At 39.4% G+C, this 23,169-nt stretch overlaps 1 protein-coding gene across 1 annotated transcript in view; it reads left to right on the forward strand.

Moving 5' to 3' along the window:
- Positions 1-17,038, forward strand: part of lepr (leptin receptor) — a 38,642-nt gene extending 21,604 nt beyond the window's left edge. Inside the window, exons 7-21 of the mRNA XM_080473102.1 lie at positions 3,488-3,636; positions 4,075-4,216; positions 6,850-7,010; positions 7,109-7,208; positions 8,290-8,389; positions 8,780-8,994; positions 9,986-10,140; positions 10,669-10,822; positions 10,968-11,050; positions 12,097-12,310; positions 14,374-14,568; positions 14,693-14,776; positions 14,883-14,979; positions 15,347-15,422; positions 16,070-17,038. Of these exons, the coding sequence (XP_080329228.1) occupies positions 3,488-3,636; positions 4,075-4,216; positions 6,850-7,010; positions 7,109-7,208; positions 8,290-8,389; positions 8,780-8,994; positions 9,986-10,140; positions 10,669-10,822; positions 10,968-11,050; positions 12,097-12,310; positions 14,374-14,568; positions 14,693-14,776; positions 14,883-14,979; positions 15,347-15,422; positions 16,070-16,984 (2,840 nt within the window). The 3' untranslated portion in view covers positions 16,985-17,038. The remainder of the gene's footprint in view (positions 1-3,487; positions 3,637-4,074; positions 4,217-6,849; positions 7,011-7,108; positions 7,209-8,289; positions 8,390-8,779; positions 8,995-9,985; positions 10,141-10,668; positions 10,823-10,967; positions 11,051-12,096; positions 12,311-14,373; positions 14,569-14,692; positions 14,777-14,882; positions 14,980-15,346; positions 15,423-16,069) is intronic.
- The last annotated feature ends 6,131 nt before the right edge of the window (positions 17,039-23,169 follow it).

The following is a 23,169-nucleotide window of genomic DNA, read 5'->3' on the forward strand; positions in this document are numbered from 1 at the left end:
GTTCTTTGCAGATGTTTCTCTACAAACTGCTTTTTGGAAAGAAACACTTTGCTTTCCAATGTTTTTAAATCCATAAATGCTTGCTTACAATGAAAGGGCTTCCTCTAGGAAAACAGCGCCTGCATATACAGTATGTATACCCATATAAACACCTGTTTATAATACACAACTTACCTTTATACCTGACAAAAAAAAAAACCCCATTAACATTGTCTGCTGAGTTGTATTAAAACATTTCTAAATAAAATCAAGTGGGAAGCAAGAGATCAAGAAAATTACCAGGATATGCATTACTTTTTTAAGTTTGTAATCCACCTCATCTGGACATAGAACAAACTGAATAATAGGCTGTGCTTTATAACCACCTGGTGCATGCCATGAGGAAGTTGTTTCATGATGTTGACATTGAAAAGGCTTCCTGCACCTTACTGGAAAGTAATGTTTAAAAAACAAAACATCTCTAAATGTTTTACTGTCAGTATGGGATTTTTTTAAGCCTTTCATTGTGAGTCATCTTAGTCAAGAGTATTAGTTTGTCAGTATTTGAAGCTGTGAAATGTTTGAGAATTAAGATTAAAGATGGGTATTTCAACCGTTTTACCGCACTCCTTTTAGTACATTATATTGAGTGTCCAAGGGAGTAAGTTCCCAGCATTCATGTTTTATTCTTTAAGTTCTGAAGAACACATATGCAGCCTTGCATGAAAATGAAGCAGAACTTCTCAAGGGTTTGAAGCAAAAACATTTTTACTTCTTTCACATTGAACCTTAAAGTGGTAAATAGAGACAGATAAGGAGAAGGACGGTTATTCAGCTGCCAGCGGCTCAAAATCTACTGCAAGTTGCTGGTTCATGGCTGAGTGTTTTTTGTCAAGAAGTATTAAAACGTGCCTTCATCAAACCCCCACTAAAACACATGCACACAGAGCAAAAAAAAATTAAAAAATCTATATATATATATATATATATATATATATATATATATATATATATGTGCGTATGTGTGGTTCATTGTTAAGGTAAGTGTTGGACAGGTGGTATGTTTGATCAGGAACTGAGTGTGTCATAGGCCATGCCTATGCTTTAAGCCACTGAGATGCTACATTACTTAATTGATTGTTGTCTGATTGTTATTGTGTCAGACCAATGAAAGTCCAGGTCATAATGAGTACCTTGCTCATGTATTAACGTCCACAACTAACAAAATGTCCAGTAAAATCACACCCATCTTTCCAAAACATCCGGACGTGTACCTGCGGTTAAAAACTGTTTTTCTTTCCTTTTCCTAATACACCGTGTACCATAAATGAGTGTACACGCTGCTTCTACAGAGTGAATGCGAGCTCATTTCATGTCCCTTCAAGGTATTGAATACACAGCAGGTCTTTCTGTGTGATTTCTCAAGTGAGAGAGAAGGATTTTTCCATGCTCAGTTTGTTCAACTTGACCTCCCGTGTCAAACCAACAGAGCAGAGCAGAAACTGAGTGTTAACGCTCTGTTGGCCGTCGCTTACATGTCAATGATCTCTGTCAAGGTTTACTGAGCTCCTTGTATAACCTTTATCTTTTAACATTTCCTCTGGTCGTCACTGTCTTTTCAGTATATATTTCAAACCTCCAATTTGGAGTGAAGCATAAAACATTGTGCACCTGACGAGTGATGGGAACAATTTGTTTTTTTAGGCTTAACAACAATACTTTGGGCATTTTCTAGTGCTTTCTTGTTTTGTTTTTTTGTACTCCATCATTTCTTGGACAGTATGTAATGTTACCATGGAGACAGTGGGTTAAATTTAAGAAACATCATGTAGTGTGTGTGTGTGTGTGTGTGTGTGTGTGTGTGTGTGTGTGTGTGTGTGTGTGTGTGTGTGTGTGTGTGTGTTGAATGTTTGATGGATGAAAGGTCATGCTGAATTGACTCCTTGCAGGCCTTGTTTGCTTTGTGAAAAGCAACAGTCACTGGACAATGTAATCTGATCTGTCCCTCGTGGGTTTATGGATTAAGGGGTGCAGGATTAAGAGCCCCAAACAGGATTAACAATTTTATCATTAAGTCTCTAACTTGCTCGACTCACAGTGATCACTGATCCATGAGAGAACGCATTAAAGAATCTTCTGGAAACACTTTTAAGTTCAAGGTGATCTTAAGAACCAACAAGTCAATTTTTTAAATAATACCAGCCCATGCTAGAACCCACCTCCACCTTGCTGGTGTCTCAGATGGAGAGATTGTCTTAACATTACTGTTGGCAACACAGATTCTTCCACCTGATGAATCAGAAGATGAATCAGAAGTCGCTACCATAGGTCCATAAAACCTTTCAAACGTCCATCCTCAGATCTTTCTTGGTGCAATCTCGCTCACGTGTCTTGTTCAGTGATGGTCGACTAAGTGTGTGAGCACTGAACACCTTGTTGTTCTGGACACTTCTGGAAAATAACAGCAATGGGTGGCATGTAGTTTCAAGTTTGATTCTTCTCAAATCTTTTTTTCAGTTCATTTGCTTCTCTTTCTGTTCATGTGTTTGTTGCAACCCGGTTGGGTACAACAAAATGTTTGATGGTGCCGTGGTAAATTTGGAATATGCATTGCACATACTTTCATGTTTATGCAGCTTAGAGTTTGTAAATATGCATAAAGATGGCAGTATGGTCAAAATACTCACTTGCCAAATAAGTGTGCACAGAGTGTAAATGTGAGTAAGTCTCTTGTTCCCAGTGTCTGAACAGTCTGATGATTAACAGTTGAACAATTTATTTTTCAGACTCTATTACGTCTCCACTCCTGCAAGGCAGTTTTGTGGTTTTCTGTCACTCAATTATCTTCTCATTTATGTGTCATGATTAAATGATGAACAGCTGCACCTTTGTTATTGTAGCAGCTACGCCCGTCGGCTTTCGCTGGGTGACAGTGAACATAAGTCTGGATCCACAACTCAGATTTCCACAAACTAATATCAGTACGCTTGATACATTATCAAAGAGATTTTACCAGATCCTTTTGACATTTTGGTGCATTTATATTTATATTTTATGCTGAGGTTTAATTAAAAGTGAGAGAATGTCATTTCTGCCAGGCTGACAGAATAAATTACATGCTGTCTGTTTTTCTTTTGAACTCTCTACTCCAGGCTTTTGATAGCTTTGTGTATAATTAATAATCCTGCCACAAATAATACATTGGCATTGACTATCCTCGTATGACACTAAGTTTCAGTTCAGCAAATCATTAGCTGAACGGTGGTACATAGGTGATAGAAAGTAAGTAGCAGATTTCAATTCAATATCTGCGAGTTAATAAGCGCTGAGTAAAATTACCTCATGTTTCTTGTTGCAGAGGAGATTCAGTAACGTCTTCCATGCAAGGTCACATTAAAGCAGGACCAAAGTGGTGTCATCATTATGAGTAATTTGTCGGACGTATGGTGAAAAGTCTATTGTGGAGCACAAGGTACAATAATCTGTCCTGCTTTTTCATTTTTTACAGTGAAACCAAATCCTCCAGGCAACCTGTCACATAATCAGACGATTGAAGGAGAGCTGATCTTACACTGGGACGCTCCTTCAGACCTCGAGATCAGCACACTGAGATATGAGGTCCGGTACTCATCCAACGCTACTGACCCAGCCTGGCAGGTAAATGTTGACCTGGTATGAACATTATGTATCAGCCAAACATCATGTAATGGAACAACTAACATCCGTTTGTCAATAGTTCCTAGTTCATTGTGCAGCTACATTTTGTCATTATCAGACATATTATTTGTCATTGAGAGTACATAATGTACAAAATATGTGCATGCTTTAAACTTAAGTTCGCAATATGATTAGGATAAATAGTAACTAACAGAGGGTAATTGTTGCTGGTCTAAGAAACAAAAATTAAAATGATTAAAATTAGCAAGTAAGCAACATGAGGAAGATAATCACAAAATGACGAAGTCCTAGTGTGGTTACAGACTGACTTTATCATAACAGGCCAGCTGCGGCCATGTTATGATGACGACTTTCATTCAGTCATCTGCATATGATGATGATGATGATGATGGAGGTTCATCCTCCTCCTGTCTGCAGGTGGTCTCTGCTCCTGGAGAGCCCAGGTTGTCTCTGGATCTGAAGCCCACACTGAACTACACGGTCCAGGTTCGATGCTCCCACCTCAAGGAGCCTCCACTGTGGAGTGAGTGGAGCGAACCTCACCACATCTGCCTGAACAGTAAGAAACATTAATCCCATCAAAATTTTTATGTTGAAAGAGTTCCAAGTTCCTAAACTTTTATAAGATAAGTTTAAGTTACATTTCTCTCCTTATAGTTTTAAAATAAAAACCTGTCTTCTTTGGGCATGCTGCAATATCGTTCATGCAATATCCACCCTGCCTCTACCCTCGTACTCAGGGGACACAGGAACAGGGTGAAAGGGGAGAGGTTGAAGAATCAACATGGCGTATGATTATGTGCAGACCCAGACTGGCTCTTCGAAGAATGAGTGTGCAATGATGAGTTTCCAGATGTCTTTAATGTACCCAGAACTAACAATCGTATGACTGTATAATTTATAATAATATTGGTCTATTTGCAAACAACACATTTGTTACTCGGGTTGTTTTGTATTTGTTATATTGTTGTTTTCAGCATCTAATGAGCTCAGTGGAGAACTAAGAGGGTTCTGAAATCATACAATCTCACCTATTTGCAATGAACCCAGTTTTTTTAAATTAGTCCTAATGGCTACATTTCATCACTCATTTTATCTCATCACGCTGACAATGATAATTCATAACCATGTGACATAGATGCTGTGTTGATCTTGATAAAATTTTATGTCCATTTACATTGGTGCAAAACTATTAATAATGAAACCATCTCATCAGCCTGAGCCATTGAAGCGGAACTCATTTTGATACAGCCAGTGTCAGCAAACCTTGAATCAGAGGTCGTTTGCCAAGGTCAGAGACCAACTGCACATTCACAGTGGCATAAAAAAAGTGACAGAGATGAATACTGAGCTTTCATGCATGAACTTAGTTGCTACTTTGATTGTAATGAGGGACTTGTTATCAGACTGTTTATTTCTTGATGAGTAATTCATTAAGTTTTATGTTTCGGAACAAGAAGACAGTGGAAACATGCAGCACTGCAGAACCACGTCTCTGCTTCTGATGTATTGAAATGTTGTATAAGTATATTATATAATACAACACATGTTGATATGGATGTAAAATAGTAAAATATCCAGAGGAAAATGACAAAAGACCATTGTAACATAAAAATAACCAGGAATCAAGTTAATTTATCTCATCATTGTGTTTTACTTGTACTAAAGGAAGACACATTAAGTTCAACTTCTTCTCTTCCATTGTGAGAGAAGTCAGTTGAGGTGGTCTGGACATCTGATTACGATGGCCCCTGGTCGCCTCCCTTTACAGGTTTATCGGCCACGTCCAACTGTAAGGAGGCCCAGAGGTCAGTCTATGAACCCGCTGGAGAGATTGTATCTCTGGTTTGATCTGGGAGTGGCATGGGATCCCTGAAGAGGGACTGGACGAGGTTGTAGGCAGAGTATTTGCTCTATGCGCTGCCACCACGACATCCTGTGGACTGAGAGGGAGAACAGGATGGATGAATGGATGGGTTGTACTTGCATTGCATTTAGGAGACATATGCTTATAGCGGCAAGGTGGTAAAGTGAAAGCCATCCCTCGTCCCGACCCTAATCACCTTCTTGAAAGCACCCAAATGCCCTGCGGTGCCACACACAGGCTGCCCACTTCCAGGCTGGCGAAGAGGAAGGCCAGTGAGGAGGTTCACAACTGCTCTAAGGGAGGACATTGACGGGAACAATGTGTCCGCTGTGGAAGACCCTAAATCTGAAAATTACTGATTAGTTGATGGTTCACATCCTCACGTCATCCAATACAAGTCTTGAATTGGATGGTGTCGCAGTAGATACAATTAAATCTTATTTTATCCTCTCTGCACGTTTGATGATACAGTTGGCAGGAAACAGTTTTGTATTTGTGTATGTTGACACATTGGAATTTACATGCATTGCTTATTCAGATTGCTCAATATGTGCTTCTTATAAGATGGCCACCATGTATTAAAATCATTTAATGCTGCATCAGAAATTTTGTCTGTGACGTGCACGGCGCTCTGGACAGACGGTGCTGACCGATCCTGTTATGTAAACAAGTGAAGATTTCTGAAGCCGTCTATGTAATAGTGAATGTTTCATCCTCAGAAGATCATGGAGCGGCATTGATTTTGTGCTTGAGTGTTATGGGAACCAAAAGCCTGTGAGACTCTGCAGCTTTGAGTAACCTAAAAAATTACGAACCCCAATAAACATTTTAAAAAGTCATTCCTGCAAAAACAAGTCCGACTATAGAAAAAGTGTAATCTGTGAAAATGTTTAGGTAAAATTTAGTAAAATGATCATCTGGTTACACACATAACCACTCCACATAGCATGCAGATCTGTCCAGAATTCATGAAACTTTCTTTTCTGATTTGCTGATGAGTCATGTTCACTTTTTTGTCCTTGCTGACAGAACAGACGTGGTTCGATGCATCATAGCAGGCAGTTTAGACAACAATCCTCATCTTTTCCCTACAGCTTGAGACAAAACCTTGTGTTTTTTTTGTATAGAATAACGAGAAAATTGTGGTTGAATTAGAATGATTGAAGTGTTTGTTTTGTTTGAAATGTTTTGTTTGAGTTACCTTTGTTATTGTGACATCAATTTATCCGAGTTCATTTATTTACAGTCTTACAATGAAAGATTATAAAAGAAGTTGCATGATCATGAGCTGTTTATCAAAATTAGATTTTTTTTTCTGTGTGCAGTGGTGAGCTACATTCCTGAGAAAGTTGTTGTGCGACCGGGGGAGAACGTGACCGTGTACTGCGTGTTCAACGACCACAGCATCGATGCCAGCGCGGCCATGTGGATGCTGAACTTAGGACAGCTTGTCCCTCGCAGTCAGTACCACGCAGTCAGCCAGTGGGTAAGAAAAAAACTCTCCTTACCTGTCTGAACTATTTTCAGAACTTCCCTTTGTGCTCTTAGAAGCCTTAAGTGTAAATTTTCTTTGGTTCAAATCAGGTCAGCCAGATCACAGTTCATCCTTCAGAGCACCGGATGTACCACCTGCTGAGGTGCACTCAGGAGTTCTCCATCCCGTACAGTCAGATCTACATAGAAGGTGATTTTTGTAAGCAAAAATGGCAAGAATGTGCTTCATCTATGGCAAGTTCCCCCTCCAACTGAATGTGTTTTTTGAGCTCTTTCCTCAAAACCCCAGTATTTATATGGAGATATATATTAGAAATATTAACGCTGTCTCATTAAATAGCTAACAGCAAGTTATCAATATGAATTATGAAGAGTTAATATGAGGTTTTAAAATCTACACCAGTGATTTTCATTTGCAACAGCAGAATCAGGAAAAATCTGCGGTTCAGGGCATTGCCTTTTCATAGGCTGAATTTTCCCCTTTTATTTTATTAGAACACACATTTTAGAATAAATCTGCTTATGTGTTTGATGGAAACATGTTTTGTATAAAATATAAAAAACTGTTATGACAGTTACAGACTAAATGTAATGACTTACAAGTTCCCCTCATCCTCATATACCGAAAGAAAATCTGTGCACTTCATCCTTTTTTGTAATTTTCTTTTCTTACTTGTATGATCTCCTTTATATGATTTTTTTTTTTACATTTCAGACATATAATTCATAACAAGCTATACAACACCTAATAATTCATACATATATACATACATACATTTATAGATGTCACAGAACACTCCCTCTCACAAAACCAGTGAAAATACAATGTCACTCACTCACTCACTCAGAAATGTGATCATTTCAGCCATCTTTTAAGATCTAAATACTGAATTAACCTCTAATAAACCTTTAAACACTAAATTGCTGTAAAACCCAGCATCTGTATTGTTGTTTTTTATTTTGGCTGTATCCTTTGTATTATTGCACCATTGCCCCACTTTTAAACAGATATTTTGGATAAATATATATATTTACTTAAATGTTGACAGATTTGATAAATTAACATCTACAATACATTTTTGGGAGATAACGTTGCTGGAACTCTTTCTGTTCTTTTTTTTTCCTTCATGAATTGAACAAAGACAGGAAAGAGAGTGATAGCATGCGACTACACAACAATAGAAACAAATGAATCGCAGAGCTCAAAAGACATTCCAGGCGAAGGCCGTCCTTGTCCCTAAACCTCAGTGTTTCTCTTTTGTGTGTTTCAGGGGCACCGATTGATATAACCTGCGAAACCAATGGTGATATTGACGCAATGGACTGCAGCTGGACAATGACGCAGTGGACCAAGCCCACATTTAGATCCAAGTAAGGCAACATTTACTGGAATATGAAGAGTCGTTCTTTCACCACATGCACTTGTTTGTGTAAAAGTGCACATCATTAATGAAACATGCGCCAAAAACCAACAAGTCGATGTGCCTAAAAACTAGACGTTACTGAATACAAAGTATTACTGTAGGTATGATATCCTCTGAATCAGTGCAGGGTGGGCTTCACTCAGGGGAATCGGCGAGGTTCATTGGGGCAGCAGTAAAACGATGAGGGTCAGTCTGATTACCTTTTCCCAGCGTGTGGATATTAAAACTAACAATGTCTCAATGTTTGAAAGGTTCATTTTCTGAAGGTAAGACATAATGCTGAATTCTATGTGGTCAAGATGAGCACACATTATGTTTTGTCTTGTTTTCAATGAAGGTGGGCTGACTTGACCTGCGATGAGATGGAGGAGAGGGAGAGAGCCGGGGAGGACACGGGGGCTATGGACCCTGAATGCGTTTCAGTGAAATCCAGGTCAACAACCTGCATCATCCAACCTCTTAGAATGAACTGCTACAAGCTGTGGCTGGAGATGCCCTCCATGTTTGGCCCCATTAAGTCCAGACCTGTCTACATATCACCGATCGATCATGGTGAGTACGATTTTTAAAACATTGTAAATCTGACAACTTGTTACAGCCGCTGTATTTTCTCCTCCTCACATTGTCAAAACTGGCTTGTTACTTCTTACAACAGAAGATGATTTCAAAACAGAGAATTGAATTCAGCCATGAAGAGAAAAGGCATCGAGTGAGTTAATCTGTGTGACTGTTAAATTGATATCCACCCATGATCTACAGACCATTTGCATAACTTCACCAAAACAGAATGAAAAACAGTTTTCTTCTTTCGTTACTTTTACAGTCACAATGAGTGACAGTGAAAGTGGACCTGAGAGTAACAACCCTGGATACTCAAAGTGCAGAGAATAGTGAATTTGAGTGATTAAGCTTCATGTAAAGATTGTTAAATGCAGACACGTACAAAAAAAATTAACTTTTACTGTCATCAAGGTGTTTTTACATCTTATGTTTACTTGTATTAAAGTAAATGATGTAAGTACTTGAGCCACTTCTGTTTGTGGACTGGTTTCCTGGTCTGTGCTAAAAAAGAAAAAAAAAAATCCTTCTTGTAATCAAAAGAATTAAACCGGGTTGAGAATGGACTTATAAAGGCTGAGTGGATTCGTCTGCAGCGAGTGGAGAGCTCCGTCAGCTGGATTGAATGGAGAATCCCTATCCCATACCCAAATCAGGGTTTGAATCCCTGCCCACAGTCTGTCTCTCTATCGTATCTTTTTCTCTCCTTCTTTCCCCCAACCCCAACCCGTACAGCGGGAAAGCTGCCACACCTGAGTTTGGTTCTGCAGGTTGATTCCTGTTAAAAGAGACTTTTTCCTTTCCACTGTCACTTATGTTTGCACATGTGGACTTGTTGAGTTTTTCCTCTGTAAAAGTGCCTCGAAATGACTGTGTTGTATTTGGAGCCATCCATATAAAATGTTTTTTACAGCAACATATACATAATTATTGACATGTTGTGAAACAAACTGAAAATATTCTGCATGGTTTGCCCCACCCACAGTGAAACCCAACCCTCCCACTACAGTGAAAGCAGTCAGTCAGAGGAACGGCGTCCTGATGGTCACCTGGGAGCCGCCGTCTCTGCCAGCACAAGGTCTTCAGTGTCAGTTTCGCTACCGGCCAAAATCTCCTCTAGGAGACCAGCCAGCGTGGAAGGTCAGCTCTTCTACTATTAGCAAAGCAGCTTTGTTGACATTTATTTGCCATTACAAGTAGTAGACAACATTTGCGTTGATCTCTTTGTGAATGTGCCCTTCTCAACTTACATATGCAGTACACAATGCATTGCAGTAGTAACATCTCTCACTCAGTGATGATATATTACGTCCACTAATACAGGGGAAATTAAAGTATTTGGATCTACAGGGCTTAATGAGTTAAAAGTCGTTTTTGCTGGATCATGATGCTGAGCTCACCAGCGCCATATCAGACGATATTATCATTTTCTTTTTATAAATTTCAGTTCCAATCTTATTAAAAAAAAAAAATGCTATTTGAAATTAGACACATGCTTTCTATTGTGTCATCTTTATGAGATCCAGTAAAAAAGTCACTCAGAAATATGAAAAAATAACCTCTCTTTCATTGATGAGAAAATAGAGGTAGCGCAGCTGCCCTCCCCACAGATTAGGTTTTTTTTTCTTTTCCATTTTTCCAAGAGACCTAAACATATTCTGTTTGCAGGTCCTCAGTTCAGTGCGGGTTTCCATGGCAGAGGTTGCCGTGTCAGACATGTGCCAGGTGTATGATGTCCAAGTATGCTGCATGCACACAAATGGCACTGGATACTGGAGCGAATGGAGTGAGACTGTTTACTCCACACCACAAAACAGCAGAGGTAAAATCTTAAAAAAAAAAAAAAAAAAAAAGAAAAAGACATTTCTTGACTTCAATTTCTAGCATCTCTACCATACAAATACCATCTGCTCCATCACTAACCGGGTAACTGAAGGGAAACCTGTAATATTTGTCTCCTGACTCAGCCCCTCAGTATGGTCCTGATTTTTGGAGAATGCGTCAAGATACTTCATTCGGAAACCAGACGAACATTACTCTGTTGTTTGAGGTAGGCAGAAATGTTTAAACTCATGGTTAAATGTTTAGTGTTATTGTGTTTGTACTGTCAACAAATAATCAGAACGGTGTTCATTTTATCAGGAAGCAGAATCCAAACAGAGAGAATGGGGTTGGAGTATTTGTCCCAAAGGCCTCATGATTAAATTAAGAGATTTCTGGGGGCTCAGGCAGAGCGACCTGGGGTGTCCATAAAACCCAAACTATGAAGAGATATCTTTTGCCATGGAAAGAAGATTCATGTTTTAGTCAGAAAGGAGCAAACTCGACTGTGTTCAGACATTAGAGTTCAGACATGGTATGGGGTCACAAGAGATTCACACACATTTGATCTGCAAAAATAGAAATGAAACCAGAACCTTGCTTTGTATGTGAGTCTGATCCGATCTGACAAGGCTTTTTTTCTCGCACAATGTTTGTATGGCGTGCGCAAGTTTTACCTGCAGCTGCTCAACATCTAAACAGCTGATCCCCACTCCTGCAATCAGTAGACCAAGCCGAAAGAAAGTCTCTGCTATGAGAAGGGGAAGGTTCTGAATGAAGGCATGGCACACATATTCTACATCTTAATGACAGCAAACGTTGTAGGAGGATAGTTTCTTCTTTTATGTCATGAAGCTTGATATTTGTGCAGAATCCATAAAGAAACAACTGACTGAGTCATTGAGGGAACAACAACTCAGAACATGTGGATACCTGTAGTTTGAGTCCCACATAGATAATTAAATAGGTTTATTAACCCAAAGGACATTAGTTTTCTTAGTCTGAGGTCCACATTGGTACATTTATCAAGACATATATGTGAAAAGATAAAGCGGCATGTGTCACAGCAATAGAGCGTGCACCAAGGGAAGTTTCTACTCCTGTTTCTGGAAACTATTGTGAAAAACAACAGCAATGCATCATCAGCTGCTCAAAGAAAATTGCTGTGTTTTTGTTTTTGATTTTTTTTTTAATAACTGGTGTTAACTACAGTTTGTTTTTATAGTAGTTACAACTCATCTTTAAAAATGCTGCTTTCTCCACTTTGTCTTCTAGCATCTCCCTGTATCTGGAAACTCCTACTGTGTGGATGGGTTTATAGTCCAGCACCAGGGTGCGGGTGGCGTTGTGAAAAGACAGAAGATCAAGCTGGTGTCTTCTTACAGCTTTGAGTGGAACCAGGAGCCCCAGACTGTCACTGTGGAGGCCTACAATGACCTGGGAAACTCCTCTGACAACATAAACATGACGCTGGAAAGAAAGCCAAAACGTGAGTTAGTCCAACATATAAGAGTTAATGTCAAAATTACATGTACTTAAACTACCTTTGAGGCAAAAATAAGTATGATCAAAATTAAAATAAGTCAAGGTACTTTAGACATGAAATAAGGATGGTTAAGAATGAAAGAACACATTTACTTGCATACAAACAATCCAATGAATTTAAAATGCATGTTTATAGCATTATGAAAACAACATTTCTATAGTCAATCCATAAAACCTGTGATCAATAACTTAGTCTCAGACTCAAGATTAAAAAAGACAAAAAAAACAACTTTTGTATAATAGGAAGAGTTTCATCAGCACATACTGATTCATGATTCAGGGTTAGTATCGACAGGCTGTTCACTGGAAAGAAAATGACGCCGACTGTTGCTACCTTTATTCAGAGCTTCTGAACAACAAGTTTACACTCACAGCATGTCCAGGATGTAGTTCTCTTACATATTCTAATCCAAGTAACCCATAAACTCCTAATTTGCCTGCATTTTTATATTTCCTGATTTTGAAAGGAAAAAAAGGGAAACAACATCACTTTGGATGCTTTGATTTGTTTTGTTGTTTCTGAGACACCATAAAGTAAGAGTAATGTTTTTCACTGGCTTTGGTGTGTGTTCATTTGCGGCTATGACGATTCATCATTTTAATACATACATGACAGAATAATGTGCACCAAAGCTTGGCGTAAAATCAGCCCTGCGTCTACACATGCAGCAAAGTTATACTGTATGTCTCGCTGTGGAGGGCTTTAAGCCCTGATTGAGACCCGGCAGCCATTAGCTTCAGTGCACTAAGTAATGTTTGGTACATGCCAAACAGAGGCAACAACGTTCATTTTGTTTTAATGACAGCCGTCTGTATGTGTGGGTAATTTCCATCTCTGCCATTACTCATGATTCAGACTTGTAACTGGCCGAAATAACAGTGGTTTTCCATGAAGATGGCCAATTAGTTTTTTACCAATTTGTTTTCACCAAAACATTTCTCGTTAAACATTTTTTCACTTATGTGACAGCATTACAGAGCACATGTTTACACTGCCATTACCATTTAGATAATAACGATGAAGCTCCAAAATGTCAAGCTGCCACAGTACCTTCATGGACAATATTTTTTCTCCTTCTAGTTTGGAGGGGAAACAAAGTAGGCTTAGGGTTAATATGTGCTAGATAAATATGTCGGAGACTACTAGTAAACCTGTTTTCCAATCCAGCTTAAATGATACTAATAGTAATGCTAGATATTCACAAATAATTGTATTACACTCAAATATTCTGACGTCCACCACCCATTGGTTTAATATGAATGTTTAAAATTTTTCAATTAATTTTTACAAGATTATTCCAACAAAGTACATGGCTGCTAACTTTTAACTAAGCCACAAATCCTATTTTATATTACAGATTATTCCAAGCAGTTAAACAAACATGGATTTGGGGATCAAAACTTGCATTCGGTTTCTCCCATATAGTTCAGTTAACGTGTTTAGTAATAATATTAATATTAATAGTCTGTTGCAGGTTAGAAATGACGTGCTTTATTCTGGTCCGGTATTGAGTTACCATGTCTTTTATTTCTATTGAACCCTTTTGCATACATACGACAACTGATAAAATAAAGAAGATGCAATGTAAATAACCCCATCATAACATCAAGATGTAAATCATCAAAATCCTGATGAAAGTCTCTGATTTAGTAAGAATCTACAACCATACAATTAAAAACTAACCTTGCCATAGTTATGAATTATTTTTGCAACTTAATTCCTGAGGAAGGAACAGTGTGATTTCACTTTGAGCACAATGTTATTATCACCTTTAACTTTATTTGTTGCTCACAGTTTTTTAGTTTGCAGACGCATTACTGAATTACCACCTGTTTGCAGATTAGATAGAAAAGTGGATTTAAAGTAAATGAAAATGACTGAAAACACATCAACCTCTGTAAATAGTCTTAAGGACACTTCAATCGTCCTCAAAGCGTCCTTTACTTTGCGCATTCGTAATCTAACCCGTTGTATTCATTCATTTGCCGTCACTTCTTCTCTCGCAGGTCACTGTGTGCGTTCGTTTCATGTGGCGATTATCAACAGCACATGTGTGTCGCTCTCATGGGGCTTGTGGGAGAACTGCTCTGTGCCTCTGCACATGGTGGTCCAGTGGTCTCCACAGAGACAGCCACAATCTGGAGGGATTGAAGAACCATGGACCAGGATTCCCTACACAGACCGTGCTGTTCATCTCAGAGGTGATTCCTCTTCTGTCTGCGTCACCTTGATATTTCTACTTTGACCTGTTACCAGTGTGCTTTCAGCCGAGTAAATGTCTACTGAGCCAAACTAACGTGCAGCCGTTTTGGTTTGTCCTGTCAGGTGACTTCTTTGCCTCTGAGGAGTATGGCTTCTACTTGTATCCAGTGTTTGCTGATGGGGAAGGGAGGCCGGTGTTCACATTGGGTATGTTTGAAGGTTTCCAGCTGTGGTAAAGCATTAAATAATTCCAGCAACCTCACTTATAGCATCACGCAAAGCTTTGATAGGTTTTTTTTGTCTTTTTGTTCAGCGACCAGAGGAGATCCTGCAGTGTACATGATGATGATGATGATCGTCTCATTCCTTTCCATTGTTCTGTTTGTCACCTTGGTCCTTTCCCAAAACCAGTAAGAGCTTCTCAAACTTGCGGAGATAAACAGAATTTTCCGAATTATGTTCGGCCACAAACAAACAAAACCTTCTCTGATGAAGACGGCCAACTTTGAGACTGTATGAGGTGTCATTTGTATAATTAGTTGTAGTGACCAACTTGACAAATGATGGGAATCCTATGTGCAGTTAATCCAGAGTGAAGAGACACCTACAATAAAAAAAAAAAATAATAATGAGATGTAACATTTAACAGGTCACAAGGGTGAAATTACACTTAATGTTGGCTGATGAGAGGAGGAGCCACTAGACGGCAATATGTGAGGAAAAAAAAATGTTTACTTGTTAAGTCTAACCTGAATATCTGCTTCGTTTCATTTCCAGGATGAAAAAGGTTGTGTGGAAAGATGTTCCCAACCCAAAGAAGTGTTCATGGGCGAGAGGGCTGGACTTCAAAAAGGTTAATAAATACACAAACAAACAAAAATGATGTTCAGATAAGTTTACTCGCAACTAAATTAGCAAACAATATCAATGAGAATTGTAAAGCAATACCCAAGGTAATATCTCAGTGCATTTGGTACGGCCCGAGTTAGTTCTTCAGAAAGAAAAGCAATAACAGAAAATATGCACTTAAGGTCACTTTACCTCGCTGATTATTATTTGAGCAAATTAATGAGGAAACATGACAGATAAATGAAAATATGCCAACGAAACTGTGCTCAGCTCAAGCATGACAATCATAAACACAATGCATACAGAGGCGGAAAAGAATGAGTTGTTAGAAAAGAAATAGTTTAGACTGTTGAAGGTGAATAATCTGCATGAAAAGGGAAACTGTTTCTTTACAGATGACCAAGAAGAAAAACTAATTTCAGTTCACATTGGAGAAACATTAATGCTCCATCCTCCAAAAAGAAACACAACCTGTATATAAGCCAGTGTAATTGTAGTCTCTTGGTACTTTAATTTAATAATCTGGATAAATGGTTGATATAATAATATATGTCATAATTAAAAAAAATAATTTTGTTTTTTAAAAATTTGATCATCGGCCCTTGATTTGAAGACGCATTTTAACTTCATTGCATTGCTTATCCCTCTTAGGTGGACGCCTATGACCACCTGTTCCGAGCTCCAGAAGGTCTGCCCTCGTGGCCGCTGCTGCTTCCCCCTGAAAAAATGAGCAATGTTATCGTCGTTGACAAAACTCAAACTGCAGCCCTGATCCAAAACCCACTTGTTTCCCTCACCCCTGACCAGGCCACTGCAGTGGCTATCTCCCTGTCCCCAGGATTTGACCGCAGAGTCAGTCAGTTTACAGAGAGTGAGGGTCTTCTGAATGGAGCTCCTTCTGTAACCATCACGCTGGATGCTTCAACCGCTTTAGACCTCAGAACTGATGAATTACAGCCTTTTTCTTCTTCGGCGGACCAGCACCAAGGAAGCAGAGACACTTCGGCCCAATCTTCAGTCACGTATGCCACTGTGCTGCCCTCTGAATTGAATCAGGACCAGCAGCCCTTCCATCTTCACGACAAGGAAAGTATTGGCAACAGCTCCAGTGATGAGGGCAATTTTTCCGCCAACAACTCTGACATTTCAGGATCTTTCCCCGGTGGTTTGTGGGAGCTTGACAGTTGTCGGGCTGGGGATATGGATGACCCCCAGCACGCCTGCTCTTACAACTCTGTTGAGGAGTTTTCCGAAACATCAGAGCAAGAAGATGAAGTGGAGATGAAGAAGGAGAAAGAGTTATATTATCTGGGAATGGACTATCAAGCTGAGGATGAGGAGAGTGAAGATGAAGATGAGGAAACAAAAACCGAGCTTCTCAAAAGTGTTTTGAACAAGGACGGCTGTTCCATAGAGTCCCACCCACTGCTCGACCCCGAGAGCTCGAGCGAGCTGCCATCAGAGATGCCGCCCAGCTTTTCCTCACTATACCTGCCTCAGTTCAGAACTGCTGCATACATGAAGCAACTCACAACGCAAAAACACGACGGCACACCTCAGCTGTAACACACCGGTGCTCCATGAAATCCTTCGTGTTGTTCACTGTGTCATGATTCAGCATTCGCCAAAGCAGATTTGCATTTGTTCCACCAGACATAGTGAGGTGTAAAGGCACCTCTACTTCTGTGTGATTGCAATCGTTGTGGCTTTCGTGTTACGTGGGAAAAGATATCAAAGGGCACGAGCCTCATGCGTTGGCATTTCTTTATTTTCCATGAAGCATTATAATCCACATTCTTGTGTGCGATAATGCCATTGTGCCGAATCTGTGACTGTTGCTGATGACTTTTTGGGAAAAAATAAAGCACATGCAGGGTGGACAGAAGCAGGCGGTGTGTAGAGAAGGTACACTGGTTCATCAAGAGGGAATGTAGAGGGCCACCTGGTGAATTCACTTGTTGGCTGTAATTCTGAGAAGCAGACTTGCGGAACAATTTCTTCTGCGTTTAAGTGGAAGATGAAAGAGAGTAAAGCAAGAGAGTGTAAACCCCCACAGTCTGCACAGTTTTGGCTTCTCAAAGTAGGTTCCACTGTGAAGTACAGCCCAACATTTGGATGCCACTTCAAAGCTCTTTGTGCCTAAATGAAGCCAGCTGATGGTGAAAGTCAGTGAGTAACTGCAGGTGTTAAGTTATGCAGTCATACGCAGCTTGTTGCATTGACATCCGCATGGACCGACTCATTCAACCCAAAGTATTTTTTGTACTTAGTGCTATCCTGTAACTGACGTGTGATATACATTTTTGTTCTGTGTTTGAGTATTTTAAATTATGGTTGTATATAAAGACAAAATAATTCACATTTGAATTAAAAAAAATGACCAAACTTATTAAAAAGATGGAAATACAAAAACAAGACTGACACAAGTCGATCTTGTAAATGAAGATCTTTTCTGTATTTTTCATGGTAAAACAAAAATAAAGTATTTATTGTGAACTTTTTGTGTGTGCGTGTGTTTTCATTATTTGACCAACTCATAAGGGAGCTGCAAGTTAAAGAACCAAATAGTTTTACCAGGAAGATCATACACAAAACACTGAGTGTAGGTATGGCGGTAGTAAAAGAGCACTCCTGAGGACCTTTTATGACTCAGTGGTGGCATCAGCCATTTTCTATGGAGTGGTCTGCTGGAGCAGCAGCACTACGGCTGCAGACAGGAACAAACTGAACAAACTGGTGATGAAGGCCAGCTCGGTCCTGGGCTGCCCCCTGGACCCTGTGGAGGTGGTGGGAGACAAGAGGATGTTGAAGAAGCTTTCATCCCTGATGGAGACCGTCTCCCACCCCCTACATGGTACCGTCACTGGGCAGCTCCTTCATTGATGTCTGAAGGAGAGATACCGCCGGTCCTTCCTCCATGCTGCAGTCAGACTCTTCAACCAAGCGTGCTCCCAGTAGACCACTGACACACCACAACCGGACAATATCACTCCACTCCAACTGGGCAATAACAATAATAATTTATAAAAACGTATTTATTATGTGCAATAAATCCACCCCCATATTCTGTACATGTCCATACTTATATTTCTTTTCTTTTTTACTATCTTGTCTGTTGTACCACTGCAAATTTCTCCACATGTGAGATAAATAAAGGATATCTTATCTTAGTTTATTTGAAAAAATATTGGATGCATTAGGTTTTGGGTGGAGGTCATGTGATCCGGCTGGTCTGAGTACATCACGACTGCCTTTTTTCTTTTCAATTTCCAAAACTTCATCTTTATGTTAAATACACTTTGACACTGTAATATTCTGAATAAGTTACCTGACCTACCAACTTGCCTAGAAAAATATCCTTGTAAAATATAAATGTGTTTTCCGTGATTCTGTGTTTTCCTGATAGTAATTTAAGGTTAATGTGTACTTCATACAGTAAAACACAGTAGATTCTGCTCACTTGGTCAATGAGAGAGCAATTATTTCACATTCGCTATGATTCCAAGACAAAACAGATGTAGTTTCCCTTTACAGACACAAGATGTCACAAATTCACAGTGGAGGGATTCTGTGTGCTTTTATTTCAGAGATGCAATGCAGGCTGTGTCCTTAAAGGCGCTCTGTGCTTTTTTTTTTTTTCTTTCCTCCCATCTTTTTTTGTATTTACCATAGAAGGCCACTATGATGAGCAGTCCTGCTGCCTCTGGAAATGAGAGGTTAAAAAGCGCTCGGGCCTGAAGCAACATCAGGTCCAGACATGGCTGTACAAGGAAAGGTTAGAGAGAAGGGCAAAGTCTGTGTTTATGGTGGCAGAGTCACTTCGAGAGGTCAAGATTAGTTTTCATGCAATAAAACTATTGTGCTTTTGTGACAGGGATCAAAGATCAACAACCGTGAGCCCATAAAACAAGAATGGGCCCAGCCACGAGCTAAACTCCATTCTGCTTAACGTGAATATAGAGTCTTCTGATAGAAAGATCAGATGGTTTTGATAAGCAACTGTTTTTGCTCTACTTTTTTTTTGCTCTACTCTGTTTTTGTCTACTTTAGTCAATTTTCTGCATTTCTCATCATTTTTTTTCTTTAGGATTGTCCGTCGAAAAACAACTACCTGTCATATTTTAGAATAGTAACACGATCGTTGCCACCATGAAGCAAATATTGCCAATCCTTTCTGATTACTGAGTTAATCGCTGCTTTGAAAAGCAGATGATAAAAAGCAATGATTGTAGAAAAATGGTGCAGTTGAACCGTCACACTGCTTGATGGAGAAAACATGAAAGGTGAGACTATAAGAATAAAAGTGGAACAGTTAGAACCAACACAGTGTGTTAAACAAAAGTCATTCAGGAAGAGTGGCAGGAAAATAAAGAGAAGATCACAGTGTTTCCTAAACTACACCGATGCATGGAGGAATTACAACAGTGACTTTTGTGCGCTGAAAACACGATCCACTATCCCCACCTCACAAATATCTGCACCTGCCACAGCTCAGGGTGCAGATCCAAACAGCACAGCAGAACGCTTGTCGAGATTTGACTGAACGTTTTTAAGAAAAGACAAAAAAGAAAGACAAGCTGGCAGGCAGACAAAGCAAAGACAAAACAGAGCACGGATTCAAGTGGAGCCAAAAACAACAGGGTACAACAAGCAGACTTGAATATTTGAGAGTCAACAGGAAGAAAGTGAGTCCAGTAAAGGTCAAACACTGACCAGGTGGTCTGAATCTCCATTAATTATAGAGGCGGCGATAGGAGGCAGTGAAAGTGTCGAAAACTGACTTTTTCAGTTACCTAAGGCAAATTATGATCTTCCTTCAGAAGACATAAAAACACCAAAGCTAAAACAAGTGACACTGCAGATTTTTATGGAACTGATTTTGTGTCATCTAATAGCTGAAAAAAAAGAAAGTTTATAACACTTAAGTGGTTGCCAAAAGAAACATTCAACAGTTTTCATGTAAACCACATTGATAAACATAATTTACAGTAATTCAGAGACACTGAAAAAAAATAATTTCAACAGGCTAACTATCCGTCATGGGCAAGCAAAAGCAAACAATCATGTCAAAAGGCAATTCATGGAATCCAATTAAATGGTAGCACATGTTTTTGTGCTGTAGGAAGGAAAATGAGTACACAGAGAACTACGGGCAGGAAGAGCATCAGCAGGCTAATTGAGTCAAACAGAGCTGCAAACATCAAAAGGTTGAGAAGTTGTTAAACTAAAATGCAATTATTAAAAAATAAAATCCCCAAAACATTGTTTGCTATCCTATGTCTGAATAAAACACAATGTAGTGGCATTGTTTTGATGCAGGGTCAAACAAATACAAATAAAACCGCAAACAAAACTACCACAAAAAGCTCTATCATTGAAATCAACAGTTGAAATAACAAAACTAAACTGTGTGAGATAATTTCACTGGCATTATTTAGCTCTTGCAATACATGTCAGTGTTCTGAAGTGGCAATATTAAAAACAACAAAACCCAGTAGTCAGTGGAAAAGCTGATCGGCAAAGCAGAGTTGAGTGATTTTTCTAGATGGGTTAAGCACTTCACATATTGTCTGAACAACCAATAAACACATAACGTTTCAGTTAGTTAACTCATTCCAGAAACGAGTCATATTCTCCGAAAACGTGCCGTCATGTGTTTCAGTGGTGAGCTGAGGTTATCCACAGCAATAAGGAAACAGCCACCACTGCTCCAACAAAGACAAAAAAAGCACAACTTAATTGAAGATAAAATATATATTTATTATGTCAACACCTATAAAACACAATGATTGAAATGACTCATATTGTGGAAACAAAACCAGAGGAGCCTAAAACAAACGGCAGCGAGAAGGGGAATAAAAAAGACAATAAGTCAACATGTTTCTACAGGCATTTCCCAAACAGACGCACGCATGCACACGCACACACACACACACGCTCTGACGTCAGTGTTCATGCTCCAACTGTTGCCATCAACCCTGTTAATGTGAATCAGGAACAAGATTTACCAGCTTGACATTGTAAATCCCTCATTGATTGACAAGTATTAATTTGTGCAGCGATCATGAAAGGCTTGAGCTACTGATACTTATTAAGGTTGGCTTTTGATGTGGGGTAAAGGTCAGATTGTGGTGAGTTCACTGCAAAACTCTGCAACCACAGAGGAAATCCAAAGAATCTGCCTGTGCTGGTTTGTGCATGCTGCACAGGGTATTTTTTATTTTTTCTCTCTCCTTCAATAAACATGAGGTTAGATAAAAGATTTGATTGTCAGGCACCACAGCACAGCAAGCTGGGCAGACCTGGGCTCTTTGGGAATGTAAAGCCTCTCCCTCTTCCTATAATCTGCCTTGTGAGCTCAGTTGAAGCTGGATTATTGGGAAATCAATGCTGTCGACATGCCTGAGGACAGGAGAGGAGGCCCAGAGAAAAAACTAAGTGCAAACCATGAAAACAGATGTGAAAGCATCTGTAGCATCAGGTGGAACGAAGACGAGGAAACAGAGAGAGGGAGGGAAAGATCTGTGGAAAAAAAACATGTCGACAGAAGCTGTGCTGACCTCTGGGACCTTTTCCTGGGGCCCTTTCTGTGCTGGAGGCCTCAGACGGGATTTGGGAGGACATGCATGTTGTTCTTTCACCACGTTGCTCCCAGGCGAGGCTGTAAATATACAAGCAGCTAAAACCTTACCATTCATGTCATCAGCACATGGAGATATTTCATTTTGGAACAAGGACCCTTTTCAAGAGTTTAAAAATCAATATGCAGGGAAAATGCTATATTCAAAACAAAACTAATAAGCACACTTAAGATGATATCTTCTGCATGTATTCAGTTAATAAAACACAGCAAGTCTAATTGCCTCTGGGACACAAACAGTTGATATGTTTATTGCATTATGCAACTTCTAAACAAATGTACATCTTTGAAATATTGTTTCACCTTTTCATTTTGCACATAGTGCTGAAGCTTGATCAAAATGTCTTTCCTTTTAAAACAAAATGTCAGAAAGTTTTTCACACATGTTGAATGTGTATGGTGTTTTCAGTGGCTCATGATGAAGTAGTTTATTCAGCATTTTGTTGTCTAATGTGAAAGATCATTAACAAGAGGACGTTGGTTGTGTCGCGGTGCACAAAGTTATGTAACAGACAAACTACACATTTAAAAAACAAAACAAAATTGTAGAAAAACTGTCCAGTCATGCATTCAGGAAAGGAGGAGTTTTGCAGGTCCTTCAATTTGTGAAATTCTGATTATAAACAACACTGAATAAACCCAGAGAGTAACCTACATGCAATTAAACAGCTCAAATTGATGTATTCAGTCCAGCAATTAAAGTCTGGCTGCATTATGTCAGTCAATCTTCATACAGTTTGTTTTTTTGTCTAGTTGCATATTAAGCAATTGGGTCACTTCAGCCCACTGGTGACAAACAAACTGTCAGTATCAAAGCATGCTATCAATGAGCTCATCATTGTCTATTCATGTTTATTATCCTGATTGCAGGAGGGAAGAGGACCATTAGCCCACATTTTTATAGGCCACAAACTGACATTGAAGAAAAACCATTAGCCCGATCTTTTACATGGTAAAACATGCCCGCTTGTTTGTAGGAGAAAAGCTGCACATGAGTCTTTGGGAGGAACCTGGGGCATCTCATTCATTTGGCCTCATCTGTTGTAAGTGGGTCGGATGAGCGAAATGCCTCCAGATCAGTCAGAGCGTGTGTAACAAAGCATGCTTGTCT

The sequence above is a fragment of the Lipophrys pholis genome, assembly GCF_963383615.2.
Source record: "Lipophrys pholis genome assembly, chromosome: 10".
NCBI lineage: Eukaryota > Metazoa > Chordata > Actinopteri > Blenniiformes > Blenniidae > Lipophrys > Lipophrys pholis.